At 41.9% G+C, this 19,229-nt stretch overlaps 1 protein-coding gene and 1 pseudogene across 2 annotated transcripts in view; one reads left to right on the forward strand and one right to left on the reverse strand.

The window, feature by feature from the left end:
• The window catches only part of Dnah5 (dynein axonemal heavy chain 5), a 278,387-nt gene that overhangs the window by 48,428 nt on the left and 210,730 nt on the right, over positions 1–19,229 (forward strand). For both annotated transcript variants that reach the window (XM_040757681.1, XM_040757680.1), the window contains exons 2-6: positions 9,942–10,076; positions 11,332–11,416; positions 15,583–15,743; positions 16,457–16,678; positions 18,876–19,013. In XM_040757681.1, the coding sequence (XP_040613615.1) occupies positions 9,942–10,076; positions 11,332–11,416; positions 15,583–15,743; positions 16,457–16,678; positions 18,876–19,013 (741 nt within the window). The remainder of the gene's footprint in view (positions 1–9,941; positions 10,077–11,331; positions 11,417–15,582; positions 15,744–16,456; positions 16,679–18,875; positions 19,014–19,229) is intronic.
• On the reverse strand, positions 13,459–13,558 carry LOC121144419 (annotated as a pseudogene).

Raw genomic sequence — 19,229 nt, forward strand, 5'->3', positions numbered from 1 at the left:
CCGCCCCACCCCAGAAAGCCCGCCAAACAGGGCTCCTCCCCCAGAGATGCTCAGGATCACTCCCACAAGGTAGTTTAAGTGCCTCCCAGAAAACAGACACGTGGTTTTTCAGTCTCTCGTCCCCGTGTCCTCTGGGGCGGAGGGGGGGAGGGGGAGTGCATAAAGTTACCCAGGAGCGTTTTACCCATCAAAACTGGCCTTTTTCTAATTCAGGTTGATTTGGTCTGATTTGGATTGCTCCATCGGTGGAGAGGCTTATCTGGGTATTGGGGTGGGGAGAGGGTTTATAGTTGGCTTGGGGAAATTGGCTTAAACTGAATAGTATAGAAATACCACATTTGCTGAAAGAGCTACTGATATAGAGATAATATTATGTTCATGCAGAGATAATTTATGTTAAAAGAGCAATGATACAGGCTTTCTGGGGGAACATGAATGACACTGTTAACTCTGTTGAGGTGAAGATCTAGCTTCCAGCCTTCCTCTGAGTCGGGGTTCACCTCATCAATTTTGTTCCTGTTGGGTGTCCTAGGTGTCATCCCGTGATCTCATCTAGGTTCCTTTGCTACCTTTAGAAGGTAGTAGCTTTGAAACCTATATGAATCCTATGTATGGCATGGGAAATGTGACTGTCTCTTGGGGAAGGCCACCCCCATTTCTCTGGGATGTATGCCTTTCTGAACATTTCTCTCTTAACTGTGTGTGTGTGTGTGTGATTACAAAAATCTATTCTATCTTTAGTATACTTCCTTCAAAGAGGAGAGAATCTTTCACTTGCCTGAAAAGAATGCTAGCAAAGGGAACTGGCAAATGAGATTAAGGGTCCCTTGAAACTCAAGTGAAATAGTTGAAATTCCAAAGCATGCTCTTGGACACAGACTGGATGGCACCTTCTCTGTCTGAGTGCTGTTTCTGAGATGAATGAAAGAGGGATTCACCAGACACCTGCTGTGAGTGGGATTAGACTGTGGGGGAAGTTCTTTCTCTGCAGGAGGCCACTTTGCTGGAGAGTTCTTGATTCATGATGGAGATGGAGTAGCCCTGACTTCTTGGTAGCCGTGGCCCTTCACTTGGAGAAGGAAAAGCATACTGAGCAAAGAGAAGATGTGAAAGGAGCCGAAAGACTTTTTACAATTGGTTTTCCCAGTCAATTAAAGAGCAGGATGGGATGGGTTGGGATGCATCCTGCAGAGCTGGGGGAACTGGGGCCCATGGCTTAAAAAGGCTGGAAGACAAAGAGGGTGGCTGCAATGAGTAAGAGATCTATGTCTCCCAGCGTCTGTAATTCAATACGCTTAAACAGGAGTTTGGTTCAGTCAGGTTAGTTACCCACACATAGCATCATTTCAGGGGATAATTTTTACTCGGGTCTTATCAGCATCAGTCAACCTCGAGTCTACTGATTGAATCCTGGTCTCCAATCACGGACCCACATTGATCTGAAATAATTGGTTCAATCCCTTACTTGGAAGTGACTTGTAAAGTAAATGGCCTGGTTAATTTATCCATTGATTACATATCACGGGGCAGGACAGTGCGGTACCTTTCCTTTTAAGGGTCAGTGTCATGGACTATAACAAAAGACAGATTAACAAGAGGAAATCGAAGCAGTTATTTAATCAAAGGTTTGTATGATGCAGAAGCCTTCAGAAATAAAGAGTCAAGGACCCAGGAGAACTTTCTCTTTTTGTAGACAGACAGGTGGAAATAAGATCAACTGGGCAAAAAGAGTGTGAGTTCATGAGTAGGAAAACTCAGGAAGGCTTGACTACTCGGCTCCCTTTGGCTTATCTATGTATCTCTCCTTCCCCTTGGGTATGGGATATGGGTTGGGAGTCCTTGAGAATAAAGTTCTCCAAGGAAGAGGACAGAAGGGAGAGTGATCTTTCTAGTCTTTATGGCTTTGAAGGACTTGTGGTTTTTACGGGCCCACCCTGTAGTGTGGTTCATACATCTAGTAACACTGCATTGGAGACAACTGATGTTGCCTGCCCCAGTGGGTATCAATTGCAAATAGGCTCTTGGTTAGGGTGGGACTTTGTGTCCACTTCCTCTTCTCAGAAAGCACCAAACTTTAAAGCAGTGGGTCTCAATCTTCCTAATACTATGACCTCATGTTGTGGTGACTCCTAACCATAACATTATTTCATTGCTACTTCATAACTGTAATTTTGCTACTGTCATGAAGGGTAATGTAAATATCTGATATGCAGGATATCTTTTTTCCTCAATATATGTTTTTATTTAAATTAGAAACATGAATGCTTCACATGTCAATCCCAGCTTCCTCTCCCACCCCTCCTCACTTGTCCCTTTACCAGCCCCCCCCCCAGCCCCCACCCGATCCCCACATCATTCTCCAGGGAGGGTGAGGTCTTCCTTGGGGGGATCTCCAAAGTCTGTCATTTCATCCAGGACAGGACCTAAGCTCTTTCCCATGTGTCCAGGCTGAGAGAGCATCCTTCTATTTGGAATGGGCTCCCAAAGATCATTCATACACCATGGTAAACACTGATCTACTACCCAAGGCCTCAGTGATTTCTGTGGCCTCCTCACTGGTACTACATTCATGGAGTCTGGATCAGTCCCCCGTTGACCTCTCAGCCATCAGTCTGGGATTCAAGAGCACCCCCCTTATTCGGTCAGCTGTCTTTGTGGGTTTCACCATCATGGTCTTGGCCCCTTTGCTCATCACTCCTCCATCTCTGTCACTAGGTTCCAGGAGTTCAGTTCAGTGTTTAGCTGTGGGTATCTGTCTCTGCTTCCATCAGTCACTGGATGAAGGTTCTAGGATAGCACATAGGGTAATCATCAACCCTATCATCAAGGAGATGTTATTAATGTAGTCTCTCCACTATTGCTTAGTGTGCCAGTTGGTGTTATCCTTGTAGATCTCTGGAGATCTCACTAGTGTCAGCTCTCTCCTCAAGCCTATGATGACTGGATCTATTATGGCATCTCTCATCCTGTTCTCCTCTATTCTTACCTCGACTCAACCTTCCTGCTCATCATTTTTTGAGTGGCCCTGCAATGTTACTTGAGGCTCTTTGTGTTTGCCAGACACTGGTCTGGGTATTGAGGGTATCACACAAACTAAAACAAAACTAGCCTTTGCTGCAGTGCTGGTGCCCTTGCTGTAATGTCAGTTTTCAGCTGGGATTTGTTTTACCTCACTGCTCAGGAGTCAGATGAGAAGGATCAAATTTGTTTGTGGCAGGTAGATAAGCTAAGCCTGGTGGGTCGTTTGGGTCCACCCAGAAAAAGAAAAGAAACACATATTCTGTCAGTACCCTGCCATTTCATCTGTATTGGCACCTCTCACAAATTCCCATGGGCAGAAGGTCATGGATTACCCTGCTTCATCAAGCTGGGGAACCTGGAATAAAGCAAAGTGATGAGGCCTGGCCAGATGCATGTCCTTGGCTCTGTTAGCTCAATGTCATCATCAAGTGATTAACTATCTACAGGCTTGAGACTGATATGCACAGCTAAATGAAAATCAATCACTAGGGTATTTACTTTGGTTATTTAAGATAAGGAACTTGAAAGCAATTCACAGATTGCATATTGTTTATGGTTAACTCAGGTGGGGCCTTTAATCTTAGTATATGTTACATAAGTTGAGTATCAGTCCTGGGATCTTGGGGTCCAGGGAATTGCAGATCAGAAAGGATAAATGACAGACAGGTGAGGTTGCAATTGGTGGAGGAGCTGAGACTAGGACCTAAGACCCTGTCTGATACTAGTTTTTCAATGTGCAGAGAATTACCTTGCCTGAGAAGTTATCACTCACTTAGTGTAGGCATTTGCAACAAACCTCAGCATAAATGCCTTAACACCATTCAGATTTCCTTGAATATTAAATCGTTTCTGTCTACCTTCCTCACCCCTTATCTTGGGGCTTGCTTTTTCAGTGTAAAACAACTGTGCTTTAATAAATCCCTCTCAGAATTTGCAGGCAAATGGATGGCATTAGAACAAACCATCCTGAGTGAGGTAACTCAGTCACAAAAAGAGAAACCTGGCATGCAGTCTCTCATATATGGATTTTAGACATAGATCTGGGGAGTGCCAGCCTACAATCCCATGGCCAGAGAGTCTGGGAAACATAACCTTCATTAAATGGCTGATGGAAGCAGAGGCAGACTCCCACAGCTAAACACTGAGCTGAACTCAAGGAATCCAGTGACAGAGAGGGAGGACTGATGAGTAAAGGGGTTAAGACTGGGCTGGTTTAATCCCCAGAAACAGCTGACCTGACAAGGGTTAGCTCTTGAATCCCAGACTAATGGCTGGGAATCCACGATGGGACTGATCAAGACCCCCTGAATGTGGGTGTCAGTGAGGAGGCCTAGGTAATCTATTGAGCCTTGGGTAGTAGATCAGTATTTATCCCTGGTATACAAATGGACTTTGGGCGCCCATCCACCAATGAGAGATGCACTCTCACCCTGGATTCTTGGGGGAGGGTCTAGGCCCTGCCCTGGATGAAATGACAGACTATGGACACCCCCATGGAGGGCCTCACCCTCCCTGGAGAAATGAGGGGATATTGGAGGGATTGGTGGGAGGGCATGGGAGGAGGGGAGGGAAACGGAGAGGGACCTGGAATTGACATGTGAAGCAACCTTGTTTCTAATTTAAATTTAAATTTAAAAATAAAAAAAGAAATCCCTTTCAGTTGCTCACAGTGGCAAAGAAGTAGCACGTGTGAGGCCGTGAAGGTTTATTCTCAGCAGGTAGAGAAAAAATTAATCACACAGTTTACCTGTTACTCTTCTGTGACAAAATAGCCAACAAAAACAACTTAAGGAAGGGTCTATTTTGACCCACAGTTTCAGGGTACCCTCTATCATAGCAGAGACGGCATGGAGTGGTGGCAAAAGCACGAGACAGCTGGCCACCTTGTATCTGTAGTCAGGAAGCAGAGAGAAATGACTGTAGAGGTATATCTGCCTTTCTATGTTCTATTCAGCTGAGGTCTATTCAGCCAGTGTGATAGTGATGCTTATAATTAGGGATGGTCTTCCCAGCTCTATTAACCCAATCTAGAAAATCCCTCACAGATGGGTTCAGAGGTATGTTTCCAGGATGGTGTCATAAAACTGACACTCAAGATTAATTATCACATGGTTACTTCTTGCCATTTGTTTTTGGAGACAGGGTCTCACTGTGTAGCTGCCTTAGCTACCTTCCTATTGCTGTGATAGAATCCCATGACTAAGCCAACTTATACAAGAAAGAGTTTATTGGAGGCTCACAGTTTCAGATGGTGAGTCCACGACATTCACAAGATGGAGCATGGCAGTGGGAAGACAGGCTTGATGCTGGAGCAGTAGCTGAGGGATCACATTTCATCCACAAGCATTAGGCAGAGTTGACTGGGAATGATGTGGGCTTTTGAAAGCTCAAAGCCCATCTTTGTAATGGCACAACCCCTCCAACAAGGCCACACCTCCCAACCCTTCCCAAACAGTTCCACCAACTGGGGACCAAACATTCAAACACATGAACCTATGGTGGCCAAAGGGTTTCAAACTCATGATTCTCTCTCTGCCTCCCAAGTGCTGGGACTATAGAGATGTACCACCTTTCACACAATTCTTGCTTTCTTAATCACATTCTGACTTCACCCTCTGAGTGTCCAGCAGGAAGCATCAAATCTAGACAGCTGGTCACCTTGTTGCCGTGATCTCTGAATAGCCAGAAAGGGACAGATTAACTTCATAGCCTGACAGTGCACTGATCAGATTGCTAAGTATTTGCCTAATATTATTGATTATATCATAGTAATAAAAAAAACAGAACAAAATACTTTCATTGATCCAGGATGTGTTCAATGTAAGAAAGTGAAAATAGAAACTGACAAACTTATCTCCATGATGCCAGGGTTGACTTCATAGTGCTTATCTTCAGGAAATGAACATACTTTTAAAAAAACCTATGAAAACTTTTACTTTAAAACGTGCTGACCACTTTCTTTTTATATACAAAACTGCTTTGGAAGTTTCCCCTTCTGTGATTGTTAGGTAAAAATAGAATAATTAGTGTTCTGTTTTAGAGACCAAGTTCTCTTTTCTCCATATTTTTCCTCCTTTGGGATTTTGTAAAATGAAGTCATGGAGTGATGTGTTGCCATGGTGGAATCTTATTTGGGGTGTTGCCTTCAGTTGTACTGAATCTAAAGTCCTCTGCCTCTGTCTCTTTTATTTCTTATTTGGCTTCTGTGCATCTGCGGATGTCTAGTTGCTGGTTGACCCCCAAGCTCTCAAGCTGTTAAAAATCATTTACTACAAACTCTGAGAGATCACTTTGAGAAAAGTGTTTTGTTTCTCCCTGCCAGGAAGGTAGAAAATAGTGGGGAAAATGGCATCTTCCTGATTTTAGTGACATTTGAAAATCCACTTACATGGTCTTCTATTTGATGTTTATGGAATATATACTTTATGTCAAGACCTTTTTGGAGAAACAGCAAGAAAATTGGGAGACTGTTTATTATATTTATTTTTTAGCCACTTTCTGTACTCTTCTCCTCAAGTTGTCTCTAGCCAGTGCTGCAGGAAAAGAGAAATAAGTGTTAATGACACAGGGTTGGCAGTAACTAACCAGCCTCCCTCTCTGTGCTCCCTGCCGCCCTCCTTCCCTTTGTTCCTCCTCCCTCCTCTCTTTCAGGTCTATGCAGTCCAGGATGGCTTCGATCTTGGAGTTTCCTGCCTTGTTGTCTGCAGAGTGTTAGGATTCAGGTGTACACCTCCTTCCTGACTCATTGTCTTTAAATTTCCTGAAATCCTCAGCACTTTCATCTTTATTTTCTTGTCAGTCTTTCCTATCTTAAAAAGTTCTTTCTTAACTCTAAATCCTTTTCAACTAATACAATGCCCTTTTTCCATTACGGTAAAGTTTCTGGAAAGAATAGCCTGCATTTAGCTTGTTTTTCTTTTTCTCCCAACCACCCATTTCTCAAGCATTTGTTCATTTGCTTTTTGTCTACCCAGTGAAATTTTTCTAACAGCAACACTGTATTGCCCATTGATCCGTTACAGGCCACATGAAAGCTTAAGAGCCTAAAGTAGCAACAATCATCTCTCTTGGTTCTGTGACTGGGCTCAGCCACATGGTTCTGTGGCTTATGACCTTGATCAAAAGGCAAGGCAAAAGGTGAAGTTATCTAATGGCTGGCCCAGGAAATTTTACCATCGCACTTTTGCAAAACAGCTTTGAGATGCTGCAGCTGTCTTGTAAACAAAGTCCCCACAGATATTCTAGTTAGCGTGAGCAATCATCTGTGGCACTAGTGCTGTTGGCCACTAGATAAGGTTGACTGATGATGCTGTCTCCTGCATCCACGTCACGGCACTTTCCCTGCCATCTCTATTTGCACTTCATTCCCTCTTTGAGCCAAGGCTTTCACTTCCTTGTCTCTTCATCTCCATTATCTTTGTTGGAAAGTATTTGTCCCAATAGATTTATTTATTTTATGTGTATGAGTGTTTTGTCTATAAGTATGTGATGTACTGCATGTGTGCCTGGTGCCACAGAGGCCAGAAGAGGACAGCAGATCTGGACCTGGAGTTGCTGATGGTTGTGAGCTGTTATGCGGGTTCTGGTAATCAAACTCGGGTCCTCTGCAAGAGCAGCAAGTGTTTTTAACCGGGGAGTTGTCTCTCCAGCTCCTTTGTTGGAAAATCTTATTTGCACTCACAGTCTTAACTGTAGTTATTCATTTGGTAAACATTTATTGAATAGCTGCAATGCTGGATGAAAGTGCCGCTCATTTCATCTTTTTAAAAAATTACTGTAAGTGTGGGTTGTATATTTGATGTGTGTGTGCATTTGATATGTGTATATGATGTGTCTTGTGTGTCTGTGTATGTGTGTGTGCATGTATGTGAATGTGGCTGTGCCCATGCCACAGGATGTATGTGGAAGTCAGATGACAACTTTTCAGAGTAGGTGTTCTCTTTTCTTGAATTTTAGGGATGTGGGCCAACTTGCCAGCTTCACACAGTGGGTTCTTTTTCCTACTGAGCCATCCTACCTGCCTGATACTTAGTTTTACAGGTCCTGTTTTTCATAACCATAACAGATAACACCTCTATTGTGGTTTTATGTGAGGAATCTTATGTTTTGCACATGTCTGTGACCATGTGTTTGTTTGTGTGTGTGTGTGTATTTATGTGTCTATGGTAATTCTCAGTGGGGTGTGATTTTGCCCCACAGGAGATGTTTGGCAGTGTCTGGAGACATTTTTGATTCCTGTGTGTTGATGGTGAAAAGGAACTTCTGGTATCCTTGAAGTAGGGAACCAGACTGGTATAGAGAGATACTCATAGGAATGGTTTGGCCTATAATGCCTGTTGTGTTGGACTGGGAGTCTTTACCTTTATCTGTGTGTAATGAGTTTGCTTTGAATGATAGACATAGGTTTCCAATGATTGCACCTGTGTATTGATGCACCTGAACCCAGCTGTGGTGGTGCACAGTGTTCTCCTCCTGATAGACAGTTTGGGATTGTGGAGATCCTCTTGCTTGCTTCTAGGTTGTGTCTGTACATTTTGCTCTCCACACTGATGCCAGGATGGTGGAGCTTTGGTACTGCAGAGGGAGTTCAAACATCTATCTCCCCTCATAAGCGAATCCCCATGGATTCTAGATAATGTTTGAACTTTTGATGTGTCCAATAAGATATTTTGTCTTGTGACTTCTTATCTCCTATATTTCTTAGTCTGACAGTCAGCTACCCTGGCTGTCATGTGTTTCCAGAAGGTATTGTGCTTTCTTATTCCCCTTACATTTGCAGGTGTAGAAATGTCTTCACTGTAGAGAGTGATGTCAACTCAAGGCTCAAGCTGTCTTCTCCTGAAAGCTTTTCTGTTATCCTTATCTCTCTCTCTTTAACTGTGGACTAGATGGGAAAACCCTTTCTTCCTCCTTCTCTGAAGATCTATAGGCCCCCTGTTTTCTGGGACCCACATATCTGATTTTTCATCTAACCTTTATGCCACCTTGTGGTATTTAAATTTTCTGCACATACCCTGACAGCCAGGTCATGTACTTTTCTGTGGTAACCAGTAGTGCTTACTGTTGCAGTACTGTCACATAGAGGAGTTTAATAAATGATTGTTGGTCAAAAGTGACAACTTTCTTTCTCCTCCCTGGATTGACATAAAAGTTAATGTGCTTATTTAAGGAATGGATTGGAACCTGAATGTGTACTAATAGCAAAATAGTTGAATACATTATGGTATACCCATGTCCAATATTTTGTAGCTATTATATACGCTCTGGAAAGTCTATATTTAAATTCAAACAAGCCTGACTCATTGTTGAGGGAGAAATGCATGAAGAATTTTTAGGGTCATGATATAAACATAGACTTGTGCACATGTTTGCATACTTTCTATGAGCAAAGAGCATGGAAGGGTGAGCCTTAAGCTGCAAACCCTGGTTATACTGAACATTTCTCATTATTGTAATTAACAGCATGAGTGATGGTAGTCAGAAATTAAATCCAAGGCCACCTACAAATCTATAAACAGTAAAGATAAGAGATAGGAATATTTATACATGACTAAGGACGATATTTACAAAAAATGGGAATTTCATTTTTTGTGTGTATCTGTTAAATTTTCTTATGTGTGTGGAAATAAGCCTGTGAAGACAGAACAAAATGTTAAGAGTAATAATTTGTGAATGACAGATGATTTTTATGGCTTCTCTTTGTCTGTTTTGTGCAATTTCAAAGCAATGACCACTCCTTATTTATATAAGAGAATAAATTTATTTCTAAAAATAGAGCAGAGTACATAAAAATTGACACCATTAAGCTGGTTGTTATACAGATTCCTAAGACAAGAAAACCACAATTGTGTGAAATTATTATAAAATGAACCATTTGAGAGCAGAAGTTAAAATATAATATTTTTATTCCTTTCTTTTAGCAACGGCTGAAAGAAGAAAAGGAAGCCAAGAGGGCTCGCCTGGACGGAAGGCATGACTACCTGTTTGCAGTTGTAGCATCCTGTTTGGACCTGAACAAACTAGAAGTGGAAGATGCTCTTCTTGAGGGTAATCAGGTAGGAAGCTTTTGTGTCCTCACCATCTTGTGGCGAGAACCCGGGCTGTGCCTTTGAAGAGGTGCCAGTCTAAAGTGCAGGGACTCCATTGGGTCAGGCAGAACAGACTGAGGGCTCCCCAACACTTCAGGTGGAATAATGGCACTTGAAATCATCATTTGATTTCTATTGTTTGATGATGATGCTTGTGTCTTTTTATAGCCAATGGGTCTGAGCCCTTGGGACCTGCGGTTAGGGAGAGAAACCATCTTTCAAGTTGCTGATGTATGTATGTATGTATGTATGTATGTATGTATGTACGTATGTATGTATGTATGTATAAATGTGTGTATGTATGTATGTATATAAGTGTGTGTGTGTGTGTGTGTGTCCTCGCGCACATGACAAGGGTGTATCCATGCACAATGCAAACCTCAGATGTTGGTCCTTAGGTATCTTCCAATCTTTCTTTTGAGACAAGGTTCCTGATTGGTCTAGGACTTTACCATGCGGCCTACAAGCTTCCTAGTAGTATCTCTTTTGTCTTCACCTTCCATCTGGCTGTCACTGGGGTTATAGGCATGTGTCACTGTAATGGGCTTCTTATGAGAGAATTCTTGGGACCTGAACTCAGATCCACATGCTTGAGAGGCAAGTGCTTTACAGACTGAGCCATCTCCAAGTCTACCCTTCCTTTTTAGAGTATGAATTCTTACCCATGCTGTGGACTGTGGAAATGCTTCTGTTGGGATCAGGTCATGTGTCAGATAGATATACACTGGCCCTCATGGATGGAACCAAGTGCCAGGCAGCTTCTGAGGTCATAGTTGGCAGCTACCTATGCTCCCAAAGCCATTTTAGAAGATTATTGCATTTACATATTAATTATCTCCAGTGTGTTAACTATGTTTTGAAGGTTTGCTTTCTCTTCCTGTCTTGCAAATTACTAAACATTAAACATTCATTTATATTTATATCTGCCTTCAATAGCTTAATGCTTTGGGGAATTAGCAAAAATGGAAGGGTAAGTCTTTGTCAAATGTACATATGTAGCAATTATTTCTATAATCAGTGAAATTACTTCTTTGAATGGCTTACTACACTGAGACATTTGTTTTTGTTTTAATGTTATGAAAATACTCCATCTCTAAGAGAGGCATCAGGTACTGTACTGCTTGAATAAGAAGATGGCAGTGAATTGATTTGTTATGCCATCAGTACTAATTTAAATGCATTTTCTAATTCAGAACAAAAATGTTGCCTTGCCTCTTTCCAGATCGAAAGAATCGATCAGCTTTTTCCTGCTGGAGGACTCCGCCATCTCATGTTTTACTACCAGGATGTGGAGGGAGCAGAAACAGGTATTGATATTTGATATGACATCACCTAGAAATGTCATTAAATTCATTTGAGAGCAGTAAAAAGAAGAAAGGTAATGGATGACTAAACAAGCTTCTTATGCCTTGGTGTGTTAAGGCTGTATTGTGTATATGTTGTGTCATATTTTTGTGTTGTGTGTATGGTGTACTTGTGTATATATGATGTGTGTGGTGTGATGTTTTTGTGGTGTATATGTGTGGTGTGTGTGTGTGTGTGTGATATCCTTGTAATGTTTATATATGATGCATGTGTTTATGTATTTATTTATTATGTGTGGTGTATGTGTGTATATATGATACCCCTGTAGTGTATAGGTATGGTGTGTGTACAGTGTATGTGCATGCCCCTGTGGAAGGGTGCCTGTTTTCTCCTTCAGGTTAGAAGATGGAAAATGGTAGTTAGTCTAGGTGTTCTAATTGTTTTGTTTTCCTTTTGATCTGTTATGCCAGCAATTGGGGACAATCAGGTAGATTTTGCTGTGATACTTACTTTTTTATGTGCTAGTTCCTTCTGTGTAGCCAGACTCTGAAACTTCCAGCAGGCATTCGATTTTTAACACAGCAATTCTTGTCAATAAGCATAGCATCACCTTCCTTCAGTTTGTCCATCTTGTTGATTTTCTAGAAGAACCAACTCATTGTTTCATTGATTCTTTGTGTTGTTCTCTAAGTTTCTATTTTATTGATTTTAGCTTTCAGTTTGATTATTTCTTGCCATCTACTTCCTTTAGGTGTTTCTGCTTCTTTTTGTTCTAGAGCTTTCAGGTATTTTAAGTTGCTAATATGAGATTTCTCCAAATTATTCATGAAGGCACCTAACACTATGAATTTTCCTCTTAGCACTGCTTTCACTGTGTCCCATAAGTTTGTGTATGTTGTGCATTCATTTGCATTGAATTCTAGGAATTCAATTAATATCTTTCTTTGTTTCTTTCTTGACCCAATGGTAGCTCAGTAGAGAATTGTTCAGTTTCTACGAGTCTGTAGGTTTTCTGTTGTTATTGAAATCCAACTTTAGTCTGATAACTTTAGTCTGTGGTGGTCTGATAAGATACAGGGTGTTATTTCAATTTGTTTTTGTATCTGTTGAAACTTGTTTTGTGGCTGAGTGTGTGGTCAGTTTTGGAGAAGGTTCCATGAGGTGCTGAGAAGGTATACTCTTTTGTGTTTGGGTGAAATGTTCAGTAGACAGTTGTTAGGTCCATCATAATGTCTGTTAATTCCATTATTTCTCTGTTTAGTTTCTGTCTGGATGACCTGTCTATTGGTGACAGTGGCATGTTAAAGTCTCCCACTATTACTTTATGGAGTTCTATGTGTAATTTGCATTTATTAGTGTTTCTTTTACAAATGTGGGTGCCCTTAAATTTGGGGCATAGATGTTCAAAATTGAGACATCATCTAGGTGGATTTTCCTTTGACAAATATGAAATACCCATCTCCCTCTCTTTCAATAACCCTTTACTCTGAGGTAAAGTCTATATTTGATGTTGAGGTATATTTCTTGTGTTCAGTAGAATAATGGATCCTGTTTTCATACACATTCTCTTAGCCTGTGTTTTTTTACTGGTGAATTGAGTCCACTGGTATTGAGCGATATTAATGACCAGTGATTGTTAATTCCTGTTATTTTGTTGTTGTTGTTGGTAATGTGTGTGTATGTGTGTGGTGTGTGTATGTGCATGCGCACATGTGTGTGTTTGTGTTTCACTTCATTGAGTTTTGCTGGTATGAGATTACCTATTGCCCATGGTTTTGTGGATGTAGTTCACTTCCTGGGGTTGGAATTTTCCTTCTAGTACCTTCTGAAGGGCTAGAATTCTGGATAGATGTTTAAATTTGACTTTGTCATGAAATACCTTTTTTTCTCCATCTCTGGTGACTGACAGTTTCGCTCTGTATAGTAGTCTGGACTGGCATCCATTGTCTCTTAGAGTCTCCAAGACATCAGTCCCCAGACCCTTCTGCATTTTAGAGTCTTTGTTGAGAATTTAGGTATGATTCTAATAGGTCTGCCTTTACATAAAAACATGAAACACTTCCTGAATTTATGTGTCATCCTTGTGCAGGGGCCATGCTAATCTTCTCTGTATTTTTCCAGTTATGTGCTGCCAAAGTGAACACCCCATTATGCTTTAGATTATATTACTATCAGAGTAGGAACATGACTAAATATATTATGCTCATAGCATTGTATTCATCCTTTTATGACTTTTGAAAATTGGAAATAGTTATTGATCTTGTTAGCTAGTGTGAAAATGCTTGTTTGTTTCACAGAGAAGTTGCTTGTGGATAGAGACAGGGTAGATGGTTTGATTGGTAAAGTGCTTACCACACAAGCGCAATTCTGAATTCTTATCCCCAAGACTCACATTAAAAAACAAAACAAAACTTGGTGCAGCCTGTGCCTATATTTTCGTCACTGTGAACAGCTTTTCCAGACATTCTTAGGAAAAATTCTTATGGTCATTTCAAAATGAAAACATAGTATTGATTAAAACCAGGAGAGTATCCAGTTGACCAAAACTAATTGGTCAGAAGCGAAGTTAACTCATATTTCTTTGTGCTCAACCTCTGCTTCCTCTGACCCTCATCTGGAGCCTCTGAGGGTTTCCACTTGTGGCATGAGAGACACTCATGTTTCTCCTTCGCTTCATCCTTCATCCCAAGTCAGCTCAGGTAAATCACAGTGTCTGCCTCCGCTCTGAGGCCAGGTACAAGGAAGTTTATGCTTGACTGCTACCTCTGTGCTCTTTGAACTCATGCTCTTGTGGCCATGCGGGTTCCCCGCGAAGTAGTACCTACATAGCCCACAGTGGTGTGTTGTCCTTATATAGACGGCAGACCTCTGCCTCAGTGTTTCACAGTGCATGCTGGCTGGATTCCCTGTTTTGCACCCACCCAGCTTGCCTCTTGAGCAGTGGAATGCGGCTCCATGCTGGTTCTCTTCATAGAAGTTGCCCCACCTTATTCAGCTGAAGCACATTCTCATCATTTCAAATGAAGGTCCTTGGTTAGCTCCCATGCCCTGCCAACTTCTCTCTGTATATGCTGTGTACTGTGTTTGCATTTATTGCCAACAGGCCCCATATCCCAGCCCAATACATCCCCAGGCTCCAGGAGGCATAGATAACTCATATTTTCCAGTTGGATCGAAAACCCTGCTTCTTACTAAGGTGGACCTCACTGATCCACTCTGCAAACAGCATGCTTGGACAACGTGCATGAGCCTTCAGATGCTTCTGATAATGCTTGATGGGCTAATGAAGTTTTATAAGTCCTTTACTCACACACTCCTTTAATCCTCACAAAAATTCTGCAAAAAATTTACCAAAAAATGTGCAGTTAGAATAGACTTTCCCATTTAAAAAATTATGAGAGGGGCTGGTGAGATAGAGAACACTGACTGCTCTTACACAGGATGAAGGTTAAGTCCTTAGCATCCGCACAGTGCATACAACCACTTACATCCCCAGTTCCAGGGTATCTGACATCCTCTTCTGGCCTCTCTGGGAACCAGTCACATATGTAACACCCACACATGCAAAATGATAAATGGGGGCACAGGTAGAGTAGGAAACTTGTTCAAGGTCATGTGGTTAGGAAACAGATGGAGGTCGAAGCCCTGGGTCTCACTCTACAACAAGAACATCAATTGCTTTGTCATCTTACCTCTGCACAGGGCTATGCAGAACTAGTCAGCTGCCTGGACTATGATGGTGTCATGGAAGTATTGAGAAATGAGAGTCTTGAGTTTTGTGGTTAGAGTTGGCTTTTGACCTTGCCTCTGCCATTTGTAGTTGGGGCAGCCTGGGAACAGCCTGGGACAGCTCACAGGTGCTTAGGTTGAAACTTTGGAAGTGTAGACGTGGTGCCCAGGAGAGATATTGAGACACAGTGTACACAAACCGGCTCTTTTTGTCCCCCACCCAATCTCCTGTCTCTCTCACTGGCTCTGTGATGGAGAATCTAGCAGATCCTTTTAGATCTCTTTCAGAATGAGACTAGAGATCATCCAAATGATGGCTCTGCTTGGAACACATGGGAAGGTCAGCCATAGTAATCTCTAGAAGGAAACTTCATGTTAGGAGGCCACCCCGGACACTACAAATGGAATTTGTGAAACTGAAATTGTTTTGCATTTGCAGGACCATTTGGCTTTTCAGGAGGTGTAAATCCTGTTTCTGCAAAGATGAAAAAGCCCAAAGTGTTCGTGACCGAAGGAAAAGATGTTGCTCTTACAGGAGTGTGTGTGTTCTTCATTAAGTCTGACCCATCCAAAGCCATTACACCCGACAACATCCATCGGGTAAGGGGACAGTCATTTACCTCAGATTTCTGCAAACTACACGCATGGCTCAAATCTCCCCCTTCTTGTGGAGATAACCACATGCTTCCTCCAGTGTCTAAAGCTACTTTCAGGACTTGGGGCTTTAGTTTAGAGGTCCAGTGCTTGCTTAGCATATGGTAGAGTCTTAGTTTAATCACCAGGACACACATACATACATACAAAGACATAACAGCAAAGGAAACCCTTAATTTTAAGTTATTGTTAGCATTTAAAAAGATATTGCCTTTGTATCTTTTGATAAGGAATTGATATTCAATTTATTAATAAAAGAGCCAAACAACATTATGTCTGTGTACAGAGTGAGATCTTTTCTTTCACAAAGAACCTCCCACCTATAATTTACTTATTGGCAAGATTCCTAAAAGTGGATATGCAACTTTATGTTTCGTGTAAAGAAAAGTAAACCGCTATAGGTGTTTCCTGTGTGTTAGAGGTTTTGTGATCTCTTTACTTTCTTTTAGCGAATAAACTGGTGAATACATACAATTCAATTTTTTCATTTTTCATTTAGGGGATTATAATTTAGACTGGTATAGGAGTATCCTTCTCAAACAGAGTATCAGGAAAAAAATGCCCTTGATACTTGGTAAATTAACATGCTCAGTGGCTTCATTGCTATCCTATAGTTGAGGCTAATTTTTACAATGCAGGATGATGACGTTGTTTTCCAGGAGGTGAGCTTTAACACGTTAGACACTGCAGATGGGGGCCTGCTAAACAGCGTGAGGCGTCTGCTCTCAGACATCTTCATTCCAGCTCTCAGGGTCTCCAGCCATGGCTCTGGTGAGCTTGAGGGACTACAGGATGCCTCCAGCATTCGGCAGGAGTTTCTGAGCTCTCTGGAAGGCTTTGTGGGCATCTTGTCAGGTGCACAGGAGAGTCTGATGGAGAAGGTAAGAAGGAGTGAGTGGTCCCATGAAAAGTGATCAGATTCTCAGCAAAACAGAATCTGAAGCTCCGTGCTTTCCTTAACCGCTGAGCCGTCTCTCCAGCCCTAGGTGATATTCTTCTTATATGGACTTTATTTTACTGTGTTGAAAAGTCTTGAAAGTGTTTGCAGGTAATTCTACTGTCTTCTTAGCATGTGATTGTAGTTTGATTTAAATACTTACAGTGTGCAGAGCTTAATGATTTGAGGTCGATGAGAACGTTTACAGTAAGGATTCACTCAGTCCGTCAGATGGGGCAGAGTGCTTGTGACACTGATGCACATCCTAGAATGAAAAGGAGTTTGGAGCTAGAGGGGTGTGTGTGTGTGTGTGTGTGTGTGTGTGTGTGTGTGTGTGTGTGTGTGTGTGTGTGAAGTAGGAAGGGAAAGGGGCAGGATGGAGTGGGAGGAAACTCCAGATGTGGTGGAAGAAGGAAATAGGAATTAATACACCTGGAGGGAGGAGGTTGGGTACTGTAGTTTAGCCTATAAAGAGCTTTTAATAATAAACCTAGCAAATGCGAGATTTGCTTTTTGTATGACTTATGCAGCACATTTCCTTGATGATTTAAGAAAGTTTGGTGTTTATACACTCATGTATGTCTGGAGTGTGTGTTGTGAGAGAGAGGGTGGGGAAAGGGAGGAAGGGAGAGAGACAGGTGGGGAGTGGAGGGCAAGTGGAAACTGTTTGCCAAATTTTGGGACATTGAGCAAATTTTATCCAGACAGGGTTAAGGGTTCACTCCAGCCAACATCTTAGCCGCATTCACAATTAACTTGGCTGCAGGCCAGAGAAAATGCAGATTAAACCAAACAAAAGTGACGGAAATCCTCACCCAAAGCAAGGCTTTCTCGTGACTCCTCTTTATGTGTGGAGATAGTAAAAGAGCAAGGCAGATCTTCACTCATCAGAGGAATTGTCTCTGAGTGAGTGGGAGAAGCCACTGGGCATTAGATCAAATCCCTAAAGTGTGTGGGATCATGGAGGAATCCCAGGCTGATTCAGTGCCAGCAAAAGCACGTGTGTGTGTGTGTGTGTGTGTGTGGTGTGGTGTGGTGGTGGGGGGCTTGGGAGTATGTGTTACTTGAGTAAGTTTGTGAGGTCTGTGAGATGGTAGCAAAAGCGGGGAATGAGGCTGGTTCTGGGGTTGTGGAATCAGATTTCTGAGTCTTACTAGTTGAGCTGGGGAGATGCAGAACTTGGCTGGGAATTGAAGGCCTGTAAAGCCATCCTACTGGGCAGGAATGGACTTGGAAGACAGGACAAGAGATGACCAGAGATGAGGGCTGACAGGGCTTATTGTGAAGCTCAAGGAAAGCAGTGAGCAGCCTTCAGGAGGAATTCCAGTGTGGTTGTGTTCCCTGTGGGAGACCTGGGAGTGGGAGATGCCTCCATATACGCTTCTGTGTCCATCTTTCTCCAGCGTTCCTTGGTGATCTGTTTAATTCAGTGACCCCTATGCTTGGGTTTTATGAGTGACAAATAGCAATGACCCTTCGGTTGGCTCTGAGCATGCTGAGATACGAATTGTATCTTTATTGAGGGTAAAGCTGAATTGGGTTTGAGGACTGAGTTCTGAGATGTACACAGGAACTTTTTAAGGAACCTTTTCATTAGATGGAAAGCATTCCTAGAAACAGGGAGGACTGAATTGTGATTTGGCATGCCATGTGTGCTTGAAAGTATCTTAGACTTACCTGTGGGTCTCTGTGCTCTAAACTGCGCCCAAGCATTTGCAATCGAATTTGCTGACTGCGAAGGCATGAGAATCTATTTCTCTCATAAGTTCCAAAATGGAATTCAGTGATAGATTGAGACCTACCCACTTCCTTCTGCCATGCTAATCTCTGTCCAGTTGACTTGCAACTTGGTGACCATTTCTAATTGTTTTACTAACTTCTCCATTTTAAGATACATTATCTCTAACACCCCCCCCCCAAATTTGACCTCAGGATCTTATGTAACACCCAAGACACAAAGAATAGGTACTATTATTGTTATCATTATTGTTAGGTACCGCCCTGTCACTAAGTATACCGAGTAACTAAGGTAGGAAATTTGTGAAGATTCTGGTAATCTCTATGTGGATACAAATTGACCAAAAACTGTACATGGACATTTCTAAATATTATCTTATTACTGTAATCTTAATTTTAATTAGGTAAGCCTTCAAAAATGTGACACATTTGAACTGACATCCCTGAAGGAACCCGTGGACTACTTGGCTCTAGCTAGTAACCCTGAGACTGTGGAAAAAGTAGAATGTTGTATGAAAGTGTGGATCAAACAGACAGAGCAGGTAATTCCCAGAAACCCATGGTTAGTTTCTGATGCCTCATCACTGGAGTCTCTATTGGTGAAAGTTCTACCTTGGCATTGTTTTGTTATTGTCCATGTATCACAGCACATGCTCTTCAAAAGACGAGAGCTTCCTGTGGCTTCTATTTATTTATTTGTTTGTTTGTTTTTTGAGACAAGGTTTCATGCAACTTCTATTTGTTCCTTTGTTTGAGAC

The sequence above is a fragment of the Mesocricetus auratus genome, unplaced genomic scaffold (genome assembly GCF_017639785.1).
Source record: "Mesocricetus auratus isolate SY011 unplaced genomic scaffold, BCM_Maur_2.0 Super-Scaffold_100015, whole genome shotgun sequence".
NCBI lineage: Eukaryota > Metazoa > Chordata > Mammalia > Rodentia > Cricetidae > Mesocricetus > Mesocricetus auratus.